We start from the raw sequence: 25,444 nt of genomic DNA, 5'->3' as shown, positions 1-25,444 counted from the left end.
TTGGATATACACCTTAGTGGTGGGGGTAATCTAGCCAAGCCACAACTCCCAGTCTAGCGACATCTCCAGATTCCATTACAATGTGTCGGCCAGCTTTCAGCCACAACCTTGAGTAGCAACGGTGAAGACGTCAAGATACCACCATAATTGGAAAATGCGAATACATTCACTAACGCCCTTAATTCCATGAATCATTGTCCCACTCTCGCGACAACACGCGAACTTAACCCACGATGTCGAATTTCCGGCGCGCCCCAGTTGGGGGTAACAATCGAAACAGCATCCTAAGTTCTTTGAGAGCTACCGAAATGGTCGGCAGCAACGGTAGCAAGGCTGTTCTGCCTGCTGAAATAATATCTACGATTCTCGACTACCTTCCGATTCCAGATCTCATGAGCTTTGCGCGCACATCGAAACGAATGCAAGAAATGGTATATGAGGATTCGCGATGGGTATCGAGACTGAAATCTATGGGTGTGTGGAACGAAGGAGAAGCTAGGAAAAGATTCGAAGAAATACTGAGGAAAAAGCGAGAGATGGTGCGAGTAAGGGCAGAAGAGGATTCTAAAAGAATTGGGATTGGTGTTGGTGTTGGTGGAGCTGGGGGAGGAAATGGGAATGTTGTTGGAATGAGGAAAACTAGCACGACGTTATTCGATGCGGGAGAGGAAGAGTTACGACAGCAGCGGAGATCGGCAGAATTTGCTTCGAAGAATCTTAGAGGCCTTCCGGATGGATTCGAGACGTTGTCAATATCAGCGCAAGGTCATATGAGTCTACCACCCCCACCACGAACTCGAACGCCTATGCAAGATCCGGAAGCTTTGTTGAACGTATTTGCGGAAGCTAGATCAATACGTGGGTCTGCGAGGCATGAATACGGGAAAATATATGCAGCACTAGGACCTTTCTACTACGATTTGGCTAGATCTAGGAGTCATGTTGATCCAGTTTTATTTCGAGTTTACAGAACACCAGAACAACAGGCACAAATGCTAGCTCATCTACAAGTGTTCTCGCGGAGTGATTGGGCTCAAGGATGGAGACAACGAGAGGAAAGGTTAATCACTATGACGGGCATATTTGAGACTGCAGTACTGAGAGAATTCGAGCAGGGTTACGAGGTGTGGGATATTGACGGTAGAATGCGGCGGTATGCTCATGTGTTGGGTGTACTAAATGGGGGACATGCTGGTATAGAATTATTCGTTCAGAAACACCCAGTATTCTCCGACCGCGATTTTCTTGGTAACTCAATGGATTGTATCAACCAAGCAGCTTCTGAAGGCATAGCGCTTGAGCCGTCAAGGGCGTTTCTGGAAAAGCTTTCCAAGAAAGTGAATGAACAAGCAGATATAATCGATCGGGTTTTCCCACCAGGGGAGGATGTTTTACAGATCTTTTTGGATAAAATAGCAGAGGATATTCTTATGGAATACGTTACTCCTTTATTCGATGAATCTCACGAAAGAAGCATTGCATCTTATCTACAAGCGGTTTCTGGTATCTTTGAACAAAGTATGCAATTTGCATCTACACTCAGGTCCACCAGAAATTCAGGAAAAGACTTTTTCGATAAAGTTAAAGCTGTTATAGCGCGAGTGTTTGAACCTCACGTAGATCTCTACCTGTCAGAAGAGCTTGATCACTTTAAAAGACACGCCGAATCAGAAGTAGGAGAGTGGGAGACGAAACTCTCGGCTCAAGATGCATCAAAAGAATCATTCTTTATGGGCAATATCAATCGTGTGGCAGATAAGAAGGATTTCATGAGTTCGTTCAAAAAAGTTGTTATGATGCCTGTCAATGTTTTACCTACAATGTCTCCATTTGGTGCGACTAAGCCTGTAGTAGCGCCGCAGGCAGGGAGTCGATCAAGCTTGCAGGTACTTAGTGCGAGTCAGTCACCAGTACCTTCTCGTTCACCCACTCCATCATTACCACCAGGTGCAATATCGGTTCCACTACCGACCGAAGCACCAACAGATGAACTTGCAGCCAAAGCAGCTTTGATGGCCTCTAGGTTGGAAGGAATTCGATCACTCTTCAGCATTGAAGTGGCTCTAGACCTTACGCATTCTGCAAAAGCTAGTATTGAACGTGCAGCTCTTTTCGTCCGACTAGGAGGTCAAACGGGAGAAGAAGCTCGAGAACAGTGCGAGGCAATATTCGTAGTATTATTGCAAATTCTTGGAACTAGACACGTCAAAACAGGGTTTGATAAAGCTGTGGATCATCTCTCTAAATACAACCCTCGTGAGATCAGCGAGCACCAACAGGGTGTAGTGGTGCCTCTAATGACATTCCTGGAGCTTGTCAATGTTGGAGACTTGATCTCCCAGATGATCGATGTCTTCTACGAACAGCAACTTGCAACTACTAAACTTGCTGATCGGAATGATTTTCTCGATCCCGCCGTCAAAGCCAAGAAAAAATTTGAACAGATGCTGGATGAGAGAGTCGCAGCCGGCTTGAATAAAGGTATTGATGTCCTAATGGACGAAGTCGAATATATTTGCGGCACCACCCAGCTTCCCACTGACTACAATCCACCCGAATTCGATGCCACTGGTGCAAACTCAGATATTGATATCGGACCAACTTCCACCGCCGTGCAAGTCGTCGCTCTGGTAGAATCCCACACTAAAATGCTCACTGGAAGTACCGACAAAACAATGCTCGACGTCTTCAATCAAGAAGTAGGACTCCGTCTCTTCACCGCCGTCTGCAAACATCTCAAACGACAGCGTATCTCCACCTCTGGAGCTATCAAACTCATCTCCGATATGAATATATACTTTGTGTACATCAAGACTCTGAGGAATGCAGACTTACTGCAGTATTTCAAGGCATTAAGAGAATTGAGTCAGATTTATTTGATCAGTCCAAATCACGCCAAGGAAATGGCGACGGTTATTGCTGATGGTGATAGATTCGGGGGTATCTTCAGGGCGGAGGAGGTTTACGAGTTTGCGGAGAGGAGAGCCGATTGGTATACGGTTAAGAAAGACGTTGAGAGGGCTATGTATGGAATTGGATGTGGAGTTATGTGAGATATAGGTTAGTGGGGGAAAAAAGAAAATATTAGCACGGCGTACATAGAGACTTTATGAGATATGAATGAATGTGTCTCTCTGAGACCAATGAATATGATGGAATAAATTTCATTGTTATTATAATGACTATATAGTTTCCACTCTTGCGCTGTTCCAGTAGATTCAGTACTTTCTGTAGCTGGTTCTGGGAGAAGAACGAATGCAGCATCAAATGCAACTTCTTTGTACTCAGATCTAGTACCACCAGCGAGAGCAAGAGGTGCACGTCTGTTCTCTATTGAGGTCTAATCTTTCGATAGAAGCTTCACGAACAGGCTCTCTTGCCTCCTTGTCTGCAAAGTCCACTTTCCAATCCTCCTTGACGCCTCATCCTTGACGCCAGGTGACAATATACGCCGCGTAATGTTTGGTGACCCAAAAACTTTACCTCATAGAAGAAAAATCCAACTTCCTCGCTACCTTACTCGTCCGATCATCATCTACTAGTCCTGGTCTCCTCTTCAAATCCTCTCCCATCTTTTCCTCGCCACCTCTCTTCTTTGGAAGATCTTGATTTTTTGTAGGTTTAGGATCTGATGCCCACCAAGGATGTTCTAAAACCTGCCTCGCCGTGATTCTTTTACTGGGATCCAGTATCAACATGTTCATTAACAAATCTACTCCCTCCGGCCCAGCTGTTCCAAACATGCCCAAATAGTTTTCTCGTGGAGCTACTGGGTTTGGTGGGTCGGGCACTGTGTATTCTGGTAATTTGGTGACTCCCGGCCAATTATCTTCAGTTGGTGTACCGATAGCTTGACAGATTAGAGAGACCTGATGAACCTCAGTTTCACCACCTAGAAATGGAATTCTTAAAAGCATTTCGGCAAATACAAGTCCGACTGACCAGATATCCACAGCGCCGGAATAATGCCTGGCGCCGAACAACAGCTCAGGTGGTCGATACCAACGTGTGATAACATTCGATGTCATAGTTCGCTGGGGATCTGCGAAATTTCTCGCCAAACCAAAATCTGCAAGTTTGACCTCTCCGTCTGCGGCAATCAACAAATTGTTTGGTTTGATATCGCGGTGTAGAACGAAGTTTTCGTGACAAAACCAGATGGCTCGACTGAGCATGCCCATCCAAGCTTTTATATCGGCCGCACCGTACCGTACGCCATCAACGTCTTTGATCAACATTTCAAGATCCCCGAGGGGTAAGAATTCGAGGACGAGGTTCAGGTTTTGGTCTTTAGAAGAGAATACTGAGAGGAGAGATATTACATTAGGGTGGGAGATTTCTTGGAGGTGCTTCAATTCGCGGATGGCATCGGGTGCCATTCCCTCTGTGTATTCTTTTTGTATTTTAATTTTTTTGATAGCGACGAGAACCTTGGGATCGGTCCTCAGGTGGCCCAGATAAACGTTGGCATATGTTCCCTCTCCGAGCTTCTTGCCTAAGACGAGAAGTGGTTAGCTATGTTACGAGTTAACAATGTCATGCCATAAAATAGATACCTTTGACATATTTAGATCTCTCATTTTCGTTCATCTGCTCTGCTAAATCATAAGTCGTGCCGGCACTTGCAGCTGGACCATCAGAAGGTGTCCCATTGCCACTGGGGACGGCGCTTGAGAGCTTCGATCTGCTTGCACTTCTCTCGCCAGAGCCCGCTGATGGGACAATGAGAGGTGAAACTGCCATATTGAATCGGGGCGGCAATTGACGATGCTAGCGCAGCATATTCCGAGTCTTGGAATTGTGTCGTTTTGTTCTATAGACGGTTTGTCGAGTATTAAGCTTAGATTGAAGCATAAGGCTTTGATGCACATTTCGGGGTTGACAAGGCTGAGATCTTGAAGTCCTAGCGCCAATTGATTATGTAATCATAAGCTTTTCTCATAAAGATGGCTTCGGGGACCTATCCAGTGATCTTTTTGTCATTCTGATGCGAGCTGTTCATCTACCAACTGTAAACATTTTTCATCTTAATTGTACATGGCCATATAAGTTTATGTGCGTTATGTAACTAACGATTTCATATTGTCGTTCGCCGGTCTATTGGCCCGTGAAGGCAAGAGCGAATGGGCTACGATTTCGAGCCTTATAAGATTGTCTTCCAAATGGAATCCATTGCTCTTTCTATGTTGAACGTTCATTCTCTTTCAAAACACTATAAGTAAAGTGTCTTCTCACTGAAAGGAGTCATCATCACAATCTATTATTGCTACCCAAACCCACATACTTTACACTGATTTTTGTTGGGAGTTATGTGACGTCGATTGGTTTGATTTCTCTGTTAGTTTATGAATACCTTCTTGCGCTTCTGCTTAAAGTATCGACAATTCTAAGTATTGTACCCCCCTCGTCCATCATGTGGCAGGTATTTTCATATTGGGTTTGCTTTCCTATCAGAACTTGCTCTTCGCTCGATGTCTGACAACAGCTAGATGATTCCAACGGCCTCAGCTATCATCTGGTTTACCACACTCAATGCCCTGCTTGGAGCCTTTATCGTCTTTCCGCCTCGTGATCATCTTAACTCTACTATACCAGCCCGACCACCTTATCCATCAATGGCTTCCCAATTTCATTCAGTACCATACGTATCAGACATCGGAGCTACCAAAGAAATGCAGCCAATATTTATAATAGGTTGTGTCCTGACCACTTTCTTGCTCGCAGGATGTTTTGTTGCAGAACGCACACTTCGTCATAAAGGTCGTCTTGCAAGGAACACAGATAAAACAGAGAGAGTGGTGGCTTATCTGAGCATTGTGTCGGCTGTAGTTGGATCCGTGGGCTTGATCTTCCTGAGCATATTCGATGTTTTCAGGTTTAGAACTATACACAACATAATGGTGGGGTTATTCATTTCTGGATATGCTTTTAGTGCGTTTTGCCAATTTTGGGAACATTATCGCATGGGGTGTAGTATGTCTCCTCTTTTTTTTCTCTATTTCATACATAATCTGACATAAACCAGAATATCGAGACACGCATGCGAACTTGATGGTTTCAGCTTACACGAAACTCGTTTTTCTTGCTCTGGAAGGTATTCTCGGATTGGCATACTGGTACGTCTTCATAGCAAAGAACTGGGATGCGGGTGCTGCTATCGAATGGGCCGTGTCCTACGTCTTCTGTTTTTACATTCTTTCATATCTTTTTGATTTTCTCCCGGCATTGAGTACGAAAGACAAGGACTGCAGATTTGGGGTTTATACCGAAGAATGTATGGTTCAGGTGAATGGTCGCAGGAAGCAAGCTGTTGTACAAAAGTTCAGGGGAGTTGCACCAGGATGAGAAGAAGTTGAAGACTTTAGTTGTGCATATTATTCTAGCAATTAGAATCGACCATGACCCCGCCAAGGCAACAGACAAAGACTCGGAAAAAAAATTAAGTAGGCCTTTAACAAATGCAAGCATTCAACACATATATCCATTGACATCCTGTGCTAACCCATATTCTCTCGACCAAAAAAGCAACCCTCAAGCAAACGTATTATCATCTTCTCAGCCCACATATGTAATAATCATCTCCCTTTCTGGTTCTCCTTTATTGTCGCATTATAACTCGCTGGCTTGTTCTTCTTTACAGTCATTCTCGCCGCCTGAAATCTCACAAAGCAACCTGCTACCACTTGCTCTTTAGTTTTATCTGTGTCCACCAAGCCTGTTTCGATCAACTCCCTAACAAACATTTCAACATCTTCGAATTCATTCCAATCGTTCAGAAACCTGTCCGGTATTCCCGTGTTGTTGAATAAAGCTATCAAGCCGGCGTTGACTGTGTTTGCAGCCGCTAATATAGTTATCGCAAGTCCATGTTTTGCGGCAGAGGAAGATCCGAGAGCAGTCAATACAGCTCCAAAAAGGAGTTGAAGGATTAATGCAAGACTGTAAAAGGTACTGGAGAGATAATACGCCAGTTGGCTCTTCTGACGTTTTCGCACAATATCTTTATAAAGACCGTTAGGCAAGTGCCGATGTGAGAAGAGAGGAGAACCAGAAGCTATTTCAACTGGCTGCGATGGGTTGTCTTTGCGCGTAGCGCCGATGGATCGTAAGACACCTATGTATTCGGCTTCGGAGAGGGTACAAAGGGGTGGGAGCACATATTGTGTTTCTACTTGGCCGAGAGCATCGACATCTTGTGGTGTAGGTGTTGGACTTCGCGAAGGCGTTGAGTCAAGGTTAAGTTTGTCCACTGGGATAGTGGAAGTCATGGCGGAAGACATATTGATAGAGTGTATATTGTTAGAATTTTTGAGTGGATTGAAGCAAGAATCGATCGAAAGATTGCTAATAGATGACACTGATTGCAACTGACCAGGTTAGGTACAAGATCAATGAGAAGAACGGAAATTAAATCTGAACTATATCGCATGAGAATTTCTATAGAACAAGACAAGGAACGGATCCTTCTGGGAATTTTCTACCTTTATACTTCTCAGTGGCAGCTTTCTCCCCCAACTTACACAAAACGCCCCATGTTCCATTCCCTCAGTACGTGAGTGCAACTCAAGTCAGTCTTTTCTCGATACCATCACTTTCGCAATCCAACACACCTTGTCAGCGCCTCCTAAGTCAAGTCAGGCTGTGTATAGGCGTTAGGTCAGTGAGGCTCCCTGTTCTCGCGCAATGTGTAAATGTATGGGTCAAGGATGGTATGACAAAAACGTAAAAGAGGTGCGTGAACTCGACACGCCACCTTTGTGCACCGAATGTAGCCTTACAGAGCTTAAAGATTACTTTATTCACATGGAAGGAATCATTGACAAGATTATTATCCTAGTATCATATCCTCGATACTAAACATGGTACTCCTTTCTGGCTTTCAGGAGATTGGTCGAATACGAAGAATATAGATTGACTTGAGCATCTTTTACTATTGGGGTAGATCGGGATGAGATGAGATCATCCAGTATACATGGATGTGTGTGATTGAGTCAGATATGTAGGTACATTGATCTCACCCTGGGTGGCAACCCTAGTCATCGAACAAGCATCTGCAGACTAGAACCTCCACGAGTTCATGAATAAGCCTTTTCTATAAACACTTTCTACAATCAGCCTTTGATAGCTGGTACAAAAATTACCTGTCGAGTCTTCGCAAATGATAGCATGAGCGGCTGTGTCTTACTACACTTTGTAACACCAATCGGTGAGAGTATCGAATAATTACTTGCATCTGAAACAAAAGGGGAAGGCAGCCCTATCGCTTATTTCTTCAAGGAGGTGGAGGATACGATTTCATTGGTGATGCTACGTATTGGTGGCTTATTGTCAGAAATCTTACTCTATCAATCCCCTAAAATCGTGTACTTTGTCTACGTCAAATTTCACACACAATATGACTAAGAGGTAAGAAAAAAGTAGTTGCGCTTATGGCAATTGGTCATGTGGAAAGCTTGAAGGAAAAAGGAGTCGTGGTGGGCCTTAGAAATTGTTCCTATTCGTATTTCGTACATTCGATCAAGGCACAGGTGATACAAGGTATGGGGGACACGCTTTGGACTTTTTAGTTCAGCCTTGGTAACGATTGCGGCGAAGTACGGGATATTGGTTGGGGGTACGAAATGGATACGAACTATGGTTGACATTGATTCTCCTTTCTACTTGATAGTTTGATACTTTGGCCTCATTTTGGTCTTCGGGTAACGAATCTGAAATTATCTTTCTTCCGGGGACATATGCCGGGGCAAAATATATACAGCGCTTGCTTGTGTTCGCAGCCATTCAGGCGACCCAAATCGACACCAATGTTGAAGTTGCTCTGAATTTAAATCCAACCACTTGGGGTTTCAAGGTCATTTCAATCATTCTCCATGTTTGGTCATGAAATGACAACGTCGAGATGATGACTTAAAATGGGTGTTTGAAATACTAATACTGCCATTGACTATGCCTTAAGTCAATGTTTGCGCTATTGCTCGAATAGGGACTTCTTAACCCTTTATCGATCGCTTTCAAGAATTGGGTGCAAGTGCCACAGAAATATCGCATAGAGTCACTAACCTCCCACTCCGGTTCGCACCGTCGTTCACAAGAATGCATTGAAGTCTGAGACGAGAAAATTGTCGAATGAACATATCCAATATGCCGCGAGATAGCTCTCAATTCGGTTACAAAACGTGACATATTTCTGTGAATTTAAGATACATGTTTCACATACTGTAGCTAGCAACGACTTCAAGACCAGAGACTTATTAAAATCCCTCACTTAGAGCCCATTCTTCTTCAGAAAATCTACAATAACCTGGAAGCCGCCCGTCGCATTATACTGTTATTAGGCAAATGTCAATTAATGTCAATCAAAACATCCCAACACCTTGATAGTGAGAACTTTCACAGCCAATAAACTCAACTACACAATGGAGTTACAGGAGAGGGGGGAACTTACAGCTAAATTCAAACTGTGAGCTGCACCTGGCTGAACATGACTCTGAAATCCTTTGGAGTTAGGAAATGCTTCTCTAGCCGACGGCCCCAAAATGCCTTGGCAGTTGCCTCCACAGTTTATATAATCGTATTCGCCGCTTTGTATTTAAGAAAGTCAGTCTATAAACTTGAGGTATGACAAAATTCGTTCAGGGATCGATAACATGATAGAATACATACGCCATGACCAGCACCGGGTTTTTAAAAGCTTTCGCATTCAGATCGACCAGAGGCACTGTCGCGCTTCCCATTATAGCTTGTGGATATCGATGCTCTGTGCTGTATGAATCTGTAAGGTTCGTATCATAATATCCTTTTCTATAGAACCTATATCAAATTCTCGTAAGCATTTCTCGACCTTGACCCCCTCAATTTTTCCTGACAAACGAATATGGGAACGGATTCATCAGGAACGATCTTTCTTACAATTTCCAAATAACAAACTTATCATCCTGATCCAAATACCCCGAATCGTATGACGAATCCTCCCATTTCTTATCCACCGTACTTGCAATCTTTCCATTCCAGCTTGAAAGAAGAGAGCCAATGGAGCTGACAACGCTGGCTTTGTAGCCAACTCCAGTCAGGATTGCCGCGTCGACCAGAGAAGCATTCTTGGCTATCACTGCGTTTGTAATGCGGGAACCTACATTGAATCCTATGGGGACAATCTTCTTGGGCACAGTATGTTCGACCGATTTTGGAAAAAGCGAGTTTTCGCGGATTCGGGTGAGGATTTTCTCGAGCATGGCAACGTGCATGGGAAGTTGGAGAGTATAGCCGCTTATTCTGTGCGGATGTGAATATCATCAAGATTTACTAGTGTTTAACTGTTTGAATACTCCTCGTGATGGGGGGTATAGCTTGAGGAGGGGAAAGCGTGTATACGTACACTTGAGAACGGCCTGCCCCTAGAAGATCATAGGAAAGAAATGAATATCCCTTCCCTACGACGTAATTTGCGAAATTGTATTTTTCGGGCTGGTATTGTATATCCCAATAACTAGGTATTCAAGTTAACAAATGCTCACAAATAACACTCCATTTCTTCACAGCCAATGAAGAAAACTTACGTTCTATCAGAATTCAACCCATGCGTAGCAACTAACAGAGTAGTTGCATTTGCCGGCTCGCAATATGTTCCTGAGAGACGGAAAGTTCCATTTCCAGGGCTACTGCCTGAGATAGGATGGAAAGTCTTGTCGGCGTCGCGACGATTGATGTCTTGGACATATGTAGCTACATCGTAGTTGTCATTGAAAGGGAGATAGCCGAATTGGTATTGGGTGTAGTCGATGTACACTAGAAATCTGAAATCGGTGCATGCAGTTTCGGCGCGAGATATTTGGGTATGAATAATGAGGAGTATGATGGAGAGAAAGAGGGAATGCATGACGAATCAGGATGAGTGATTTTGAGGGTGTTATATAATGAGACGGAAGGTCTTCTTGTGACTTCTATAGGAGTAGAGGATTCTTGAGATTCCGCAGTTTAGGTAGACTCTAGTGTGTAGAGTATACCAGAGAAAGAAGAAAGGACTGATAATGAGGAGAATTTAAAACCATAAAAGTTCAATTTATACATTTACATGAGTTTGAGCTTCATCCAAAAAGTTTTCTGAAATTCCCCTCCTTACGAAGACACAATTCGTGGCTCAGATGATCAATCAGCCCGTCCGTAGAAATGGATGAAATTCAGTACTTGCCGGCTCGGGAGCAGTAAGCAGCCATCAGAACTGTCATTTATGAGGGGAAAAGTTTCCAGAAATGGGTAAGGTTCATGAATTGCCTCGTATGGAAATAGTCGATGTCACTGAAGAAACGGATGCCTGGCCTTGGAAATTATTATCCAGTATTGAAATTCTTCTTGGCATGCAACGGGATACTTTTACAGAATAGCCCCGTCGAAAATCGAGCTGAAAGTAATTGACAACGATACATTTGACAAATCAACAACACAAATACGATGCTTAAGCATGTAGAATAGCGTTGTAATTAAGTTTCATTAATGACTCGAATAACCGGGTTCATCTTGAATATCCCATTTTAAGTTTCCCATTCCAAAATTTTACCTTTTCATTTTTCATCAACATTAAGCACCATAACATAACGGGTACATCAGAAAGGGCGCAACCGTGCAAACCCCCATTTTTTCTCAAATAAAGGCATATTTTCTCATTACTAGAAAGGAAGAACTTTCTTTCCTCTAAGCAACAGTTCCCTTAACTTGCTTGATCTCATCGACCTTATAATCTCTCCACATACCCACGAATACAAAACAGGGTATCAAAAATACTACTCCGGCAACAGCCAACCATTTCATACTCTCTCCATATGCAAACCAGACTGCGTCCCGCTCCACACTGCCAACAGGATACTGCAATTGGACAGTTAGACTTCCGTATAATTGAGCTGCCAATTCTGGGTCGCTGATCTTCTGTGCTAATGCTGCGGGGAATTTGTTGGTATAGATTGCTCCTGAGATTGCTACACCGATAGCACCTCCTACGGAACTGAAGAGACCAATCAGTGCTAACATAGATGCAACTCCTTTGTGTGGTGCAGCAGCCATAACAGCCATTTGTTCACAGATGGAAATGGTTCCGCCGGAGAAGGCGATAAAAATTTGACACATGATGACATATCCGATGGGTTGATCTGGCTGGCGGAAATGAATCATAAGACCCACGCCCAAAGTTTGAAGTGGGACTGCGAAGTAGAGGGCGAGCCACCTGAAACGGCCGGTGACGCGGATGGCATAGGAGATGACTACAGCCCAGAAACAGGAACCGATGGAATATATGTTGGTGACGTAGCCAGTGTGGGTGACGCTGAGGTTATGGACCGCTTGGAGATAGTTGTAAAAGTAAGAGTCCCAGCAGTAGAAGGAAATGAAGAAGAAGGCAGAGCAGAGGCAGGCGCCGACGACGGTACGGTCAGTGAGAAGCTCGATAGGAATGAAGGATTTACGGCCAGCGTAGCGTTCGAAGAAACCGAAAGCGATGAGACATAATATTCCAATGACGAGCATAGCGATGATCATGCCGGAGTGCCAGCCTTCCTTTTGGTAAGAGGCGAGGGAGAAAGGAAGAAGGAAGAGGACAAAACCAGCGGAGACGAGGAGGAGACCAATTACTGCATAATTTTTAGACGAGAGTAAACATGCGTGGGATTGAAATAGGCTTACCATCGAATTCCCAGAAATAGTATTTGATACTCTCAGCCCATGTGCGACCACTATCAATCTTCTTGATTAAGCCTGCTTTCTTTGCTTTACCTTGATTCACCCATAGAAGTGAAAGAATCGGGATACAGATCACGGGAGTAATGATTGCGAAAGCACCGAAGGCCCATGGCCATCCACTTGTCTTGAGGAATGAAGACGCCGCAGGAGGTCCAATCCATGTTGTTACAATATATGGAGTCGTCGAGAAAGCGAAAACCAAGGCTCGATTCTTCAAACTTGATGTATCGGCCATGAAGACATCGAGGACGTACATCATACCATCGAATCCCAACCAATAAAATACCTATTTCTGTCAGTAATCATGAGTCGAGAGAGGACTAGACTCGTCACTTACTTGTGCAGCTGCATAAGTTTCTACGTTTTTACACGCAGCCATCATGATCAGACCTATACATGATTAGATACATCGTACACAGCCAAGAATTACTGTGACACGGAAGGTGGGGGAATAATACCTATTGTAGCGAAACCGGTCATGATCGCAAATCCTTCGGCGCGACCAATCAAATCAACAAACTTAGCAATTGGAAGTCTGAAGACACCACCAACAATGCTTGATACGATACTGGTGGTACCAGTCAAAGGCAAGAGGGCGAAAGAAGAAGTAACGTAGACCGAAAGATTGTTCTGGATTTGTTGTTGCATAGAGATCACGAAGAAAACGAGGAAAATGCTATTCCGTATTAGAGCCTGGTTCACACGGTATATAATTTATCAAGAGAATCAATAACTCACAATGCGTATGCCAAATATAATTGGTTCTTGGTCCAAATCAAAGTGACAGCTTCTACTGCTTGAACACCATGCTGGGCATCCTCTACTGGTCTATCATCTAACGAACTTGCTGGATCGTTAACGGCTGTGTTGAGGCCATCATTCTTATGATCGAGACCGTCAGGATATGCTGTCATCTCAGGACCGACGGCAACCTCAGAGGCCAAGCCGTCAGTCTTCGTTCTCCATGGTCTGAAACCCATGTTGTGTTGAATACTGGTGTCAATATCTCTCTGTCCAGTCAACGTGGGTTGGTAAGAAGATACCTATGCGAAGTTTATTGCTCGGATGAAAATTTGATGGTCGGATATCAATCAAGATATGAAGAGGAAGATGAAGATGAAGATCTTTGAGCTACAAGTACAACATATATCATCTGGACTAGTACTTTATGGCGAAAAAAAGAAAGCTAGCTTACGGTGTGCATATCTACTTATTACTCCTAGCGTAACTTGGTCTCCGTGCCATCCCTTCGAGTTCGGAAATCAGCAGTTGCATTATTATTGTTGTACATACCCGTGTGACTATCGTATGGCAGTAAAATCGGAGCTTCCGTGATCCCATAACCAAAATTATGGAAAGGGGTGCAGCGCGGTAGCCATACAGATAGCATTCTTTTTGGTGGGATCATAGTAAATGGCTCCATTCTGCTACACAAGAAGGTAAAGATCCGCTATCAATACAAATCTGTGATATCCAATCAAATGATAGAACGAGGAGAAGATTTTTTACACAGATATGCAGGACTGAAGTTATGATTGGTTGATTCGATCCACGTTAATTGCTATCCTTGACGAACTTTGCTACTAGAGCAGTAAGTATAGTCCGGCCGGCTAGGATTTCATTCATTGACGGATCTGATAACTTTAAAATCTCCTCGGGCTACATCTGATTAGATTGATTAATAAAGTGGCGAACGAAGCTATTGATTCATTTATTCACTCCAGCTACTCGGTATGTGTTCATGGCATTCGTGCTCTTACATCAATCAGTGCTGCACTCACATTCTCTTCTTTTCCTCGGTAACGTAATTCGACAATTACCGGCGAACGGCGAAAGGTGCGTTAGAAGTTAGAAGTTAGAAGCCAGGAAGACTCGAAGACTCGAAGGTTGATCTACAGAGCTTTACTCAGTTGCGACTTGGAGGTAGAAATACACCTATTCATTGCCAATGTCACTCTTTTTATGATTACGTACATCGATGTAATGAAGCCTTTCCTCTTTCTGCTTTACCTATACCTGGAGGGCGAGTAACGTAACGTTATCAAGAGATACCCGAAAAAATGCGAGTTGGGCTGCAAACGAAGTCGTATTAGCAATTATCGAGGGGTGGTCTTATCAGCATCTGGCCACTTTCACATGACTCAGTCAGCCATTTTGGGCCTATTTTATCAATCGTACGTCAATCAAAGGATAATTCCACATCAAAGCATGGCAGTCATGGTTTATTCACTGTCGGGCAAGGTTTCCTCATAGGGATCACGAAAATGGGGAAAGTCGGAGAACACTTGACAGGGGTAAGATCTGATAAAACTTTTAGTGGGGAGGGGGGGGAGGGGGGGGAAGGGGGGGTGAAGCGGTTGTCGTTCTTCGCCTCCGAGACCGAGACTTCTTTACTTGCAATTGTTGGAAACCTTTTTCAGCTCTGAGAGAAGTTCAGCAATATTATTGAGATCGAAGATCATGATAGCGAGACTCATCACAGTCATTCGAAAAAGGTCTTCCAGAAAGAAGTATACCTCGAACTATCAAGGATGTCGTCAAGTGAACATGCCAGATGCTGCACAGAACACTTGTCATTCATCAATTTTACTTTCTATTCAAATTGTTTAATGGGCCATTGTATACCACGCTAATTAAGTGAATCGTCTAAACAAGAAGTGAGCCAAATCCTTGGAACAGCCAACGCCGTGTGAAAATTAAGTGAAAGGGGTGTTTTCAGTTATAACCGATATCTAATCAATGAATCTAATCAATCAGTCACGCGCTGGACAAGAATTTCCTCATCAGATCTAATCAGATCTTTTCATCTCATCTCTACAACTAATTTCAGGCAACAGAGCTGATCTCCTCGCTCTTCTCCACCAGCAGCAACGTGATCTTGGACAGTTCAGAGGCCCAGTAAACGTCAGAAATATGAATGAAGTGGCATTCCCGTTACGTTTTCACAATCTTAAAACTTCACGAAACCGAGGATCGTCGCGAGCTTCAAAGGATGCATCGATCCTAGTAATGCATGCTGTTGGTGCAGCTAAACGAAATTTACAAAATTCAGAAACCCGGAGCTGTGGATCTTATATGGAACGCAAGAAAACACGAATCATCCATCCGACGGACGGCCAACTAATTCTATTCTATATGGGGAAATAATTTTGCCTTTACAGACCAATCATCACAAGAGAAACTCTCTCAACAAAAGAGCTAAGTCAGAAGTGTCCTAAGTTTCACTATACCCTTACAGTGTGATCTGGAAGCACCGGCATCTTGACACTAATCACATTTCAGACCTGTCAAGATGTGATGAGTGATTGTTTTCGGACGACCAATCTTCTTCATCTTTTGGAGTTGGAGGCTTTAGCCTGGCCCTCTTCTCCATCCGATTCCACTCTCTATCAAGTTCAAATCAACCCGATTATGCTTTTATTTTCAAGATGTAACTCAGCATAAGTCGAAACAAAAACCTAGATCCACGATGCTTTCAGACATTAGGTGATTGTTACGGCTTCCAATTTGCCACTTTTGAGATCGTATGTGGATTCGAAAGTGTTCTCGGCGAATTGTTCTCGTGCATACAGATTTTCGCGAAATATAGCGATATCATCAATGACAGACTGTTTGAGATTCGATAGTGATTAGCTTGAAAAGTGAGCTCAAGAGAAGACTTCCAACTTGTCAATTGCACCGAACATCATATCATTAATTTCATGATGACGCTTAGCTGGCACACAAGCTCTGAGAGAGTCATGAATGTCCTTATGGGTTAAGTGGGTAGTTCCACTGTCTGGAATTTAGTTGATTGAATCGTGTTTCAGATCAGCGAGAAAGACGAACCTGTGTGGTGTATCACCATACTTTCGTCAAAATGTTGAAAAGCATCTAGTGCAATGATATCCTTTAAGGCTGGCTCGATGTGGCCTCCAGCACTTCTTATAACCCCAACCCCGTCTACAGAAGATTAGATCAGTGTCTTGAATTTAATTGAATGATCATGAGTATACCTTCAAGTTGAATATTTAAGAGCCTTTCTGGCACAAGACATGGGTCCAAGCAAGTCAATAATGTTTCTATCAACATGTGAAAAGAAACAGAGGTCCTCAATTTATGATTTACCAATAATAACTCATGTTAGATTTTTTCCTATAGCCCCAAGTTTGGCTAAACTAGGGATATGCATTTTAATAATGTCTCTAAGACAGTGTCAATCGATGAGCGAGATAGCCGCAAGATTGGTGATGCTCACGAATCGACCAAAGTTGCAATGTCCATCGCAAAGCATATTCTGATTGTGTTATGGAAATTGGGCTATTTCTCTGAAGACGGTATTATGAGAAAGTGCTCGTGCTTGTGATTTCTTTGAGAGTGATCATGCAGTATTTACGAATTCTTAAATGAAGATTGAATCCTAGCATTTTGCGGAATGTCCATCTATCTTTAAAATTTACAGGCTCGAACATATCATATTTCGTGCCAGTTAGCATGAACCAGCATCATCAAAATTTCTCTTTTCAGTGAACTTTTTTTCCCGGTTTATAACAAGGCAATGCTAAATGATCAAGTTGGGGATATTGATATTCTTCCAAGTCTTGCACATCCTAGAGATGGAATTCAGGGCTACCGTTCGTATACACAGCTTTCATATATTTTCCAATGCGACAAAAAGCGATGATTAATCTGTTTTCGGGCTTCCAATTTCTAATTTTACTGGAATATAAGATTACATCCGTAAATTCACAAACCATTCACGATTACCACGCATGTACGAGAACATTCCACCACTCCGTATACGTAAATGACGTCTCTGGATCCAGTCTCAATAAGTTATCTTACCAATCAATTGTTAAGGGATGGTTCTGCACTGGAGTCCGGCATTGTAATAATTGAGTGTTAATCTTGCATTTTGTCATCACGACGATTCAATAGGATCTGATCTTTGAAGTTTCTTATGTACTTGTACATCTTCATTCTAATCAGTAGCCTCTCCTGAAGATGCTAAAACCAATCCCAAGTAGGTACCTGCCTTGTCGTCGTTTACGTCAATCTCGTTGGTTATAAAGTAATCCCTCTGATCTTTTATTTACAGTGACAATTCTTATACCCCTGAGATATGCCACTTGGTTTCTATATGGAGCATTATTTGTTTAATTTACTCATAAATTCAACCTCCTATACTTTTTTCTGCTCGGATCAGAAGGTTCTGGGTCATTGGTATTTACCGCAGATCCAAAGACCATATAGCAAGTTCCATTTACATATATGCACATATCATTGACGAGCGCTCTTTGCCTTAAACCTCCATTATTCATTTATTCATCTTCCTGAAATGCTAAGTATCACACAATTTTCATGACCGCAAATGAACTGCTTCAGGCTCTAGGTGCGATCCAAGTGCAAGTATTCTGATGCAAGTCAAGTCGCATTACATACGCATTTTCTCGCAGTAATATAAGCATCAATATTAGCTCCCTAACCTAGACGACGTGAGTCTACAGATATAGCCACTATGGATAACCTGTATTGGTTTCTGAAAAAACAAAAGCCTTTGCAGTCTTTCTATTCTCGATATGATTATTTAACATCAATTGATGTTAAAAACATCTTCTAAAACTTGATCAGCACGTCGAGGAAAGAATGATAATGTATTGTTCGAGTTACTAAGAAGACCAGCCACCTTTCCAGCATGCTGTGCATCATCAGCTGGAGGGACACAACCGGACCGGAGATCGGAAATCAAGCTAAGAACGATTGAGATGGTAGTACACTGATCTGATTTCCTGTATGAGGATTCTACGCTTTACCCCTTCCACACTGTTATTTGTGCTGTTTTCGAATTGTCTTCCTGGGCTTTAGACATGCTATGAAATTGCCCATAATTTTGCAAAGTGGGTGTAAGCGATGCGGTTCAAGCAAGATACTCTTTTGTGTACTAGGTGTTCGAGTACATAAACTCAAGGGAGTAGATTCCCAAAAGGCAGTGAAATATCGAGATTGGGTGTGTCATTGCTCTATATCTCTTGCAATCAGAAACTCACAAAATTAGACTTTTATCGTTACACCAGTATTCCGTTCACCATCCAATCCATAGCGAGACGAACTATCCATCTGCGTTTCCCCAATGGTTTTGAAGGGCTCATTTCAATGACAATCGATCTCTGATCTTCTAGATATCGAAGAATGTATTTCGTCGCCAGTTCTTGACTAAGTCCTGCGCATCAGACATATGATTTAAATGTACCTCAACATCATATTTCGATCCCTCACTATCAAGTACGTAGGCTTCCCCTTTGCCCAAAAACTGCATGTAAGTCCGCCTTCCTTAACCAAAATAGAGCTCCGAGAAAGGTATCCCAATCAATGCGTATCCATAATTGAAACTATGTAACGCAGAAAGTCATGCGGAAAGTATCGTTTTCTTGATACCCTGATATCGAAATTCCACGTTTTTGGAACAGAATGTCATACGATAGGAACGAGCTATATCATGATATGTCCTCGAAATATCAATGCAGTTGTTACCCCTTCGATATTTTCGCCAAATAATCCCCTCTCCTCCCTCCCAACTCCCTACATCCCTACGCATTACCCCCCAACCACCCCTTCTCCCCACACCCTTTCCTTCCAACTCGACATCCGCCGCACAGGCGACTAAATCCCAAACCCTCCAGCAAAACAACACAGATCCACAACTCCACTGACGCTGTACCACCTATTGCATTACACAAACCGCAAGTCTCCACGACGGATTACGAACGCGCGCTGTCGATATGTAGTTCATACCCCACAAGACCCGAATATCTCGACGCGTTCATTAAAAGACGCGAAATATTCTTCCTTAAAAGAGAAGGTGCAGTGATGAAATAAGATGGCGGTTTTGTTTGACTCTCTGCGGCCGGATTCTTGAGGTGGAGATGGAGATTAAGGGTTTCAAGGTGGATTTGGGGAGCCGGATAGAAAGAAGTGATTTCGGGGGTTGAGGAATAGAGTTTAATGCAAGTGTATGAGTTTCGGGATGAAAATGTGGATTCTTCTAGGTTGGACAGGAAATTTCGATATCAGTAAGAATGAAGGTAAGGAGTAGTGATATATTTGATACAGGCGACCCCTTCGACCTCCTCCCCTGAAGATAAAGTGTTCCGAATCCATATATATCTCCCTACCATGATTTCCCTTTGCGAAGAATTTACCCAGCTTGCCATTCTCGAATATGTGAGAATCGCATATATTTCACGAACAGGAAACGCAAAGGGCTGTAAATCTCGAAATGTGATGTTTATTTCCTGATGTATATGCGGGTAGTTTAGATTCCATTTTCTCTTTACTATCCGGGCAAAATAATCACCGATCCAAGCTCCTTCTAACTATCTAGTACACTATCCCATAGCACAATCAAATCTATAAAAACATAACTTTCATTCCCATTCCTCTACCCGATATCGTCCGATACAATCCGCTAAAACTCCTAGGTATCTATCTAAATTTCAAAAGTCCTCCTCCAAGTTTCCGAATCCCAATGGTATCTGTCCTCCCAAATTCTTTTCAAAAGATGCCAGTTGGCCCCTGCTGTGATTGCTATAAAGCTTTTATACCAATCCATACCTCCCAATCCAAGACGATAGTCTACGTGAACAAGTCCTATAACCAAAACCCAAAAATAATAAAAACACCACTTCTTCTACTCTGTTCATCTCCGACATGACCCTCCCCCCCCCCCTTCCCTTGGTCCTTCTCTCAATTCCTCTATCGCCAATCTAACCTTGTAGGTTGGCATCTATTTATTTGATAAAAAGCATGCAAAATTCAGGGCTTGCAGATTTTCATAATGTAATTCAAAGAGACAGACTGGTACTGTCGACTCTGAGACACTGATTCCTGGCACTGGCATAAAGAAAGGATCCTTGTGGCTAGCTCCCTGGCTCCTTAAATCTGGGTTACGTATGCATGACTGGCTCCATGACTCTCCATTCTGTCGAATTTTGTGATGTCCTAGGATTTCCTGACGGGGTTGTCTGAGCGGCCTGGGTCCGCTTTATTGTTATCCTTGCGGGAAGAATACCATTGTGGAGATTAACTCGACTTAGGTGACTAACGAAGAAATGTTAATTAAAATGTCCCATGGAAGTAGATAGAAATATAAGATTACTTACACTAATTCTCAATGTTTTAAAGTGAACAATTCACTCAACTCATGGATCCATGGCTGAAGGTGCGGCTCATGGCTGGAGATGCCTGATTAATCTTTTGAAGAGTCTGTGCCATCATCTTGATGCAGTCACTGGCGTTTCTCAAGTTGGTCATTCCGTTTGCACTCTTGGGGTCGTGCAATTGTTTCACAGCCTCCTGGAGTCGCTGCTCACTTTGGTGGTAGATTTCAATCAAGGATGGTTGTTGGTTAATAACTGGAGACTTGACTCTCTTGACTGGTTCCTTATCCGAGGTACTTGGTTCCGTGATGGCATCCTGCTTACGCTTCTTGGAGCCAGTGGCTGACTTCTCAGTAGGTGGTGGGGAACCACCGGCACTCCTGGATGTGCATGGGTCATTGTGTACGCGCTTCATGTGGTCATAAAGATTCCAGCGACGGGGAAAGCCATTGCCAGTGACGCCGCGCTCGCATCCGTCATACTTGCAAAGGAAGGGCTTATCTCCATGTCCGTGCATGGCGTGGGCTTCTCTCTCGTGGCGGAGTAAGCATGCTGTGGAGGAGAATTTGTTGTCTGCACATGCAGCGATCTTGCAACGGTATGGCTTCAAGTGAGAGTCGACGAATTTGCTATAGCGTAAAATGATTAGCTTGTTGTACGGGCTTAAACGGGGTACATGAATCCTACTCGTAGTTGCACTTAAGCTTTTCTGGCTTGTGTTGGCATGATGCGTTTCCTTCCCATGGGCAGTGGTATAATCCATCGGATTGAGTCGTCACATTATGGTACAAATGATGATCACGTGCTGAGTTATCAGCATCGAGACTGGAACGGCCCATCAACTTGAAGGACTCCTCTGTCTCAGTTCCAAGAACACGTCTGGAGTTCGTGTCACTAGCTACTTTGGAAGCTCTGGGTCCCATTGGCTTCCTTATAGTCCTGTCGCCGATCTTGTAAGGAGGTGAATCCACGAAATCTGGAAGGCCTTGAACATACCTTGGTGATCGGCCTTCGGTTGGGGAGTAGTCCAATGGGCTATTTGTCGAAGACATCATTTGTGGTGGCAGAGCCCAGGAATCCTCGGCAATAGGTGTGTGTGGTTTAGAAGATTCAAGCAAAGCAGTCTCCCACATATCTGGAGATCCTAAGACAGGGCTTTCGAAGAAAACTGAATCTTGTGCGCTGTGAACATAACTGGAAATAGAGCTTGGAGCTGCTGTCATACTTGTAGGTAATCCATGGTTATTGGAAAACATGTCAAATCCTCCTGTTGTCAACGACAAGGTTGGTGGCTGCTGGAATCCACTGGTAACTGGTACTTGGTAATCATTTCCGGCTGACTCATCTCCTCCTGGGTACTGGAAATTGTCGAATGCAGATTGAAAATCAAATTGTGCTGTTGGAGTATACAGAAGAGTGTTGGCTGGACTAGCTGATCTACCTGTAACATCTGATCTTGCAGATGTCATTTGATATTGTGCCTGAGAGGCATTGGGCAAGTAAGCCATTGGCATAGACTCAGTTGTTGATGTTGACTGAGTTGTCCTTGATGAATCCTTGGATGGAAAGCGGGTCATTTCCTCTGACTCGAGGCCCGAAGTCAAATCGGCGGGCCACCGTTGACTTGCCATATGAGCCACTGGGATATAAAGAGAAGAATCAGAAAATCCATTGGGTCCTTGGGAAGTAGATTCACGAGGTGAGTACTGTAAACCCTCACTTTTTCCGTTCCAGGATAATCCACTGTATTGTCCCTTGGTAGGTTCTGTATGACGCAAAGAAAATCCAGTTGTTCCTTGGAATGGGGTTCTTGAGTGAAAACCGCTACACAAGATCTAGGTTAGTATGATGTACATATACAGATGGAACAGTTACAATTGCAGCAAAACAGAAACACAAAAAAAGAAATATAAAGCAAAACAACAGCATCCAGCGAAGTACCTGCAGCAAGACGTTAGTTGTGAAAATCTCACATATAAAGGGGGGAAATCTACAGACCAGGAGGAGTTTGGCATCATGAGTGTAGTCGAGTGGGTGTAGATGACGGTGATGAGAATCCAGGGAGAGTGATTGAAGCATCCAGGGCAATAAATATAAACAAATGAGAAAAGGTGGTATGTCCTCGGAGTCCTTGGCATCCTTGAGTTGGCCTTGCTTGGTACGTTGTTGTGTCCATGTGATGTTCTGATGAATGTAAATCCTTCTGCTCAACGAAAACAACGTACTGTTAGTGGATACTCGATTGTGTTTAAAGGGGGTTGTTGTCAGACTTGTAGTCAACGTTGAGTAGGTTACGTACTCAGTGGCATAATTGATGCCTGATGCTTGATAGAGCACGATGACTGGCTGGAGTAGCCAGTCACTTCCATAACGGTTCCTTGGAGTGTCGTTTCAGGAATAGATTCCATGTGCGGCAATTAAAAAAGGAAAATTAATCCACGGTGTCCATTGTGGTAAACACTGTTGAAACCGACATGCTATAAAGTTGCTGTGGGAGTCCCATGCATGGAAGCTGCATATAGAGACCACTGATCGCATGGCAGATGGATGTTTGTCGCCATGTTGTCCTGTAGCACATAGTTTGGCCCTGGAAGCTGAGTGCGAGTTCTTGTTGATAAACTGATAGGTGTTACGATGCGCTCGCAGGATATGCGAGCCCACATCTTGGAACTTCGGCGGATAGATCTCTGGCTTGGGGTATATAAACGGCTGACAGGTTACCATGAAAGAAATCAGGTGTTTTGGGTCCATTGGAAATTCGGCTCCTTCCGGTATATATAAAGAGAAATTGCAGTCTGAGGTCCATTTGAAGTCGGTATACTCACCAGAGACCGGAGGTCTTTTGATTAACAGTTCATATTTTTGATTCTCAGAGTGCCCTTGAAACCTCCGAAGAGGTAAAGCATGCTCTCGTCGTGTGGGTACACGGTAAGACCTTCGAAAATCCTATGGGTTCCTGGGAAGCTCGGGAAAGCTGGAAATGTGCCTGGTAAAGTCCTTGGAAAGTCCGGTATCATTGGAGATGTTGTGTTGCGAAACAAAAAGTACATGATTTTTCTGGGAACATAAAACATCCGGGATTCTAGCAGTAAAACCAAACGCAAACTCAACGCAAAGCAAAAACACGCAAAATAGAAAAAAACAATATACCTGGCGGATGCCTTCCTGGAATGTGATTGTGTGTCGAAGCCTGCCATGGTTTCCGGGAGAAGGGTTAAGGTCTCCGTGCAAGTCATTTGGGATCCTTTTTGAAGCAACGGCAGTGTGCTTTGTCGAATCTGTTGAGAAACTATGTGTTGAAAGTACTACTCTTATGGCCACGGCCTTGTGGTATGAGCAGGAAAAGATAACTGATGTTGGTGATGAGAACAGTCCGGCTGGATGATCTCTGTTGGGTATGTTTGCAATGGAAGAGAAAGCAGAAACAAGTTGGGCAGCTTTTCGGGGGAAGATCCGCAATATACAAGAACTGGAGTAGGGGGGTGGTGAATGTATGGACCTGAGTGACAGAGAAAGAGGCTGACTGAGACGTGAGCAAGGTAAAGGATGAATGAGAATGGAAAGAAAAGAAGAGTTCGTCCAAGGTGGGGAGGTTGGGCACTTATGCTTTTCAATGGTAACCAAAATGAGGAGACAAGGTCAGAAACGCACGAAGCGAACAAAAACCAAGGATATTTGACATTAATGAAATGTGTGAAAGAACCAGGGTGCTTGATTTGTCGACGAGGATACTCCTGCCATGTGAGACATTGATGCGTTGTCTCTTTTCAAAAATTGCTTGCCTCGTTTGAATTAGCCACCACTTGATATCACTGGTTGGATGAGGGCAACGGGTCACCCTTTCACGACTCACAAGAGAATTATACCTTGTTCTTTGGATATTCAAATAGAATTCTGCCCTGCAATCAATCCTGGCATTTATTCTATTGATCTCGAAATAAATATGGACCAGTTGTATGATTGACTTCATGACCCCTCTCTCGACTAGGTTTTGTGTGGATGGAATGAACGGAGACTGCAGTCGATTGACTATACGATACGCATTTAGCCTAAGGACGAGATGAAGTCACGACCAAACTTCAAAGTAACTTTCCGTACTTGCTCAAGGATACCTAGAGAATGGGATGACGACGTCGAGCTATCTCCTGTTAGAGGAATGTTGAAATGTGATGAATTCCAGGAAACGTGCATTGCATAATTACCTTGGTACCGAGAACGGTGGTATTCAAGTACCTTTTTTAACTTTTTACAAATGAAATATCAGGAAACCAAGCCACATTCAGTAAAAATGAAGCTATTAGCAGGATTGCAATCCTTATCACGGAAGGGAAAGGAATCCACTTCCCGTTCAATTTCTCTCAAACTCTCCAACTTCCCGAAGAGATTATGCAGATTCAGGGTTATGAAGCCATCAACCCTCATCCATTCGACCAGAATTCAAGCTGAGAAAGAGTTGTGTATCACAATAATCAAACGGTACGGAGTCGATCTCCAATAATAGGTCCATGTCTCCCCTCCCCAGCCTTATCAAATGTTGGAAGCGATTATCAAGCATCAGAAATAAGAAGGTCACATTATTGATA

At 43.4% G+C, this 25,444-nt stretch overlaps 7 protein-coding genes across 7 annotated transcripts; 2 read left to right on the top strand and 5 right to left on the bottom strand.

The window, feature by feature from the left end:
• Positions 1-233: 233 nt before the first annotated feature.
• On the top strand, positions 234-3,053 carry EAE98_001048 (uncharacterized protein; the record flags this gene model as incomplete). The annotated part of the gene is made up of 1 exon (XM_038948665.1): positions 234-3,053. One exon carries the CDS (start codon positions 234-236, stop codon positions 3,051-3,053), a length of 2,820 nt encoding a protein of 939 aa, XP_038814931.1.
• Positions 3,054-3,136: 83 nt separating this feature from the next.
• EAE98_001047 (uncharacterized protein) lies at positions 3,137-4,845 on the bottom strand. Its single transcript, XM_038948664.1, has 2 exons — positions 4,557-4,845; positions 3,137-4,495 (listed from the first exon to the last, which is right to left on the bottom strand). Exons 1-2 carry the CDS (start codon positions 4,741-4,743, stop codon positions 3,480-3,482), a joined length of 1,203 nt encoding a protein of 400 aa, XP_038814930.1. The 5' UTR covers positions 4,744-4,845; the 3' UTR covers positions 3,137-3,479.
• A 568-nt stretch (positions 4,846-5,413) lies between these two features.
• EAE98_001046 (uncharacterized protein) lies at positions 5,414-6,345 on the top strand (the record flags this gene model as incomplete). The annotated part of the gene is made up of 3 exons (XM_038948663.1): positions 5,414-5,437; positions 5,490-5,973; positions 6,026-6,345. The coding sequence occupies 3 exons, from the start codon at positions 5,414-5,416 to the stop codon at positions 6,343-6,345; spliced, it is 828 nt and encodes a 275-aa protein (XP_038814929.1).
• Positions 6,346-6,575: 230 nt separating this feature from the next.
• On the bottom strand, positions 6,576-7,280 carry EAE98_001045 (uncharacterized protein; the record flags this gene model as incomplete). Its single annotated transcript, XM_038948662.1, has 1 exon — positions 6,576-7,280. The coding sequence occupies one exon, from the start codon at positions 7,278-7,280 to the stop codon at positions 6,576-6,578; it is 705 nt and encodes a 234-aa protein (XP_038814928.1).
• A 1,985-nt stretch (positions 7,281-9,265) lies between these two features.
• On the bottom strand, positions 9,266-10,876 carry EAE98_001044 (uncharacterized protein; the record flags this gene model as incomplete). The annotated part of the gene is made up of 6 exons (XM_038948661.1): positions 9,266-9,325; positions 9,446-9,581; positions 9,664-9,810; positions 9,910-10,272; positions 10,376-10,486; positions 10,557-10,876. The coding sequence occupies 6 exons, from the start codon at positions 10,874-10,876 to the stop codon at positions 9,266-9,268; spliced, it is 1,137 nt and encodes a 378-aa protein (XP_038814927.1).
• An 812-nt stretch (positions 10,877-11,688) lies between these two features.
• Positions 11,689-13,706, bottom strand: EAE98_001043 (uncharacterized protein; the record flags this gene model as incomplete). The annotated part of the gene is made up of 5 exons (XM_038948660.1): positions 11,689-12,617; positions 12,670-13,012; positions 13,064-13,116; positions 13,185-13,402; positions 13,465-13,706. The coding sequence occupies 5 exons, from the start codon at positions 13,704-13,706 to the stop codon at positions 11,689-11,691; spliced, it is 1,785 nt and encodes a 594-aa protein (XP_038814926.1).
• A 6,738-nt stretch (positions 13,707-20,444) lies between these two features.
• On the bottom strand, positions 20,445-24,489 carry EAE98_001042 (uncharacterized protein). The gene is made up of 4 exons (XM_038948659.1): positions 23,161-24,489; positions 21,549-22,626; positions 20,865-21,490; positions 20,445-20,802 (listed from the first exon to the last, which is right to left on the bottom strand). The coding sequence occupies exons 1-3, from the start codon at positions 23,267-23,269 to the stop codon at positions 20,899-20,901; spliced, it is 1,779 nt and encodes a 592-aa protein (XP_038814925.1). The 5' UTR covers positions 23,270-24,489; the 3' UTR covers positions 20,445-20,802; positions 20,865-20,898.
• Between the last annotated feature and the right edge of the window lie 955 nt (positions 24,490-25,444).

This window comes from Botrytis deweyae (assembly GCF_014898535.1).
Source record: "Botrytis deweyae strain B1 chromosome Unknown BDEW_002, whole genome shotgun sequence".
NCBI classification, from domain to species: domain Eukaryota; kingdom Fungi; phylum Ascomycota; class Leotiomycetes; order Helotiales; family Sclerotiniaceae; genus Botrytis; species Botrytis deweyae.
The sequence above is the reverse complement of the archived record's forward strand: the minus strand, read 5'-3'. Positions and strand labels throughout refer to the sequence as shown.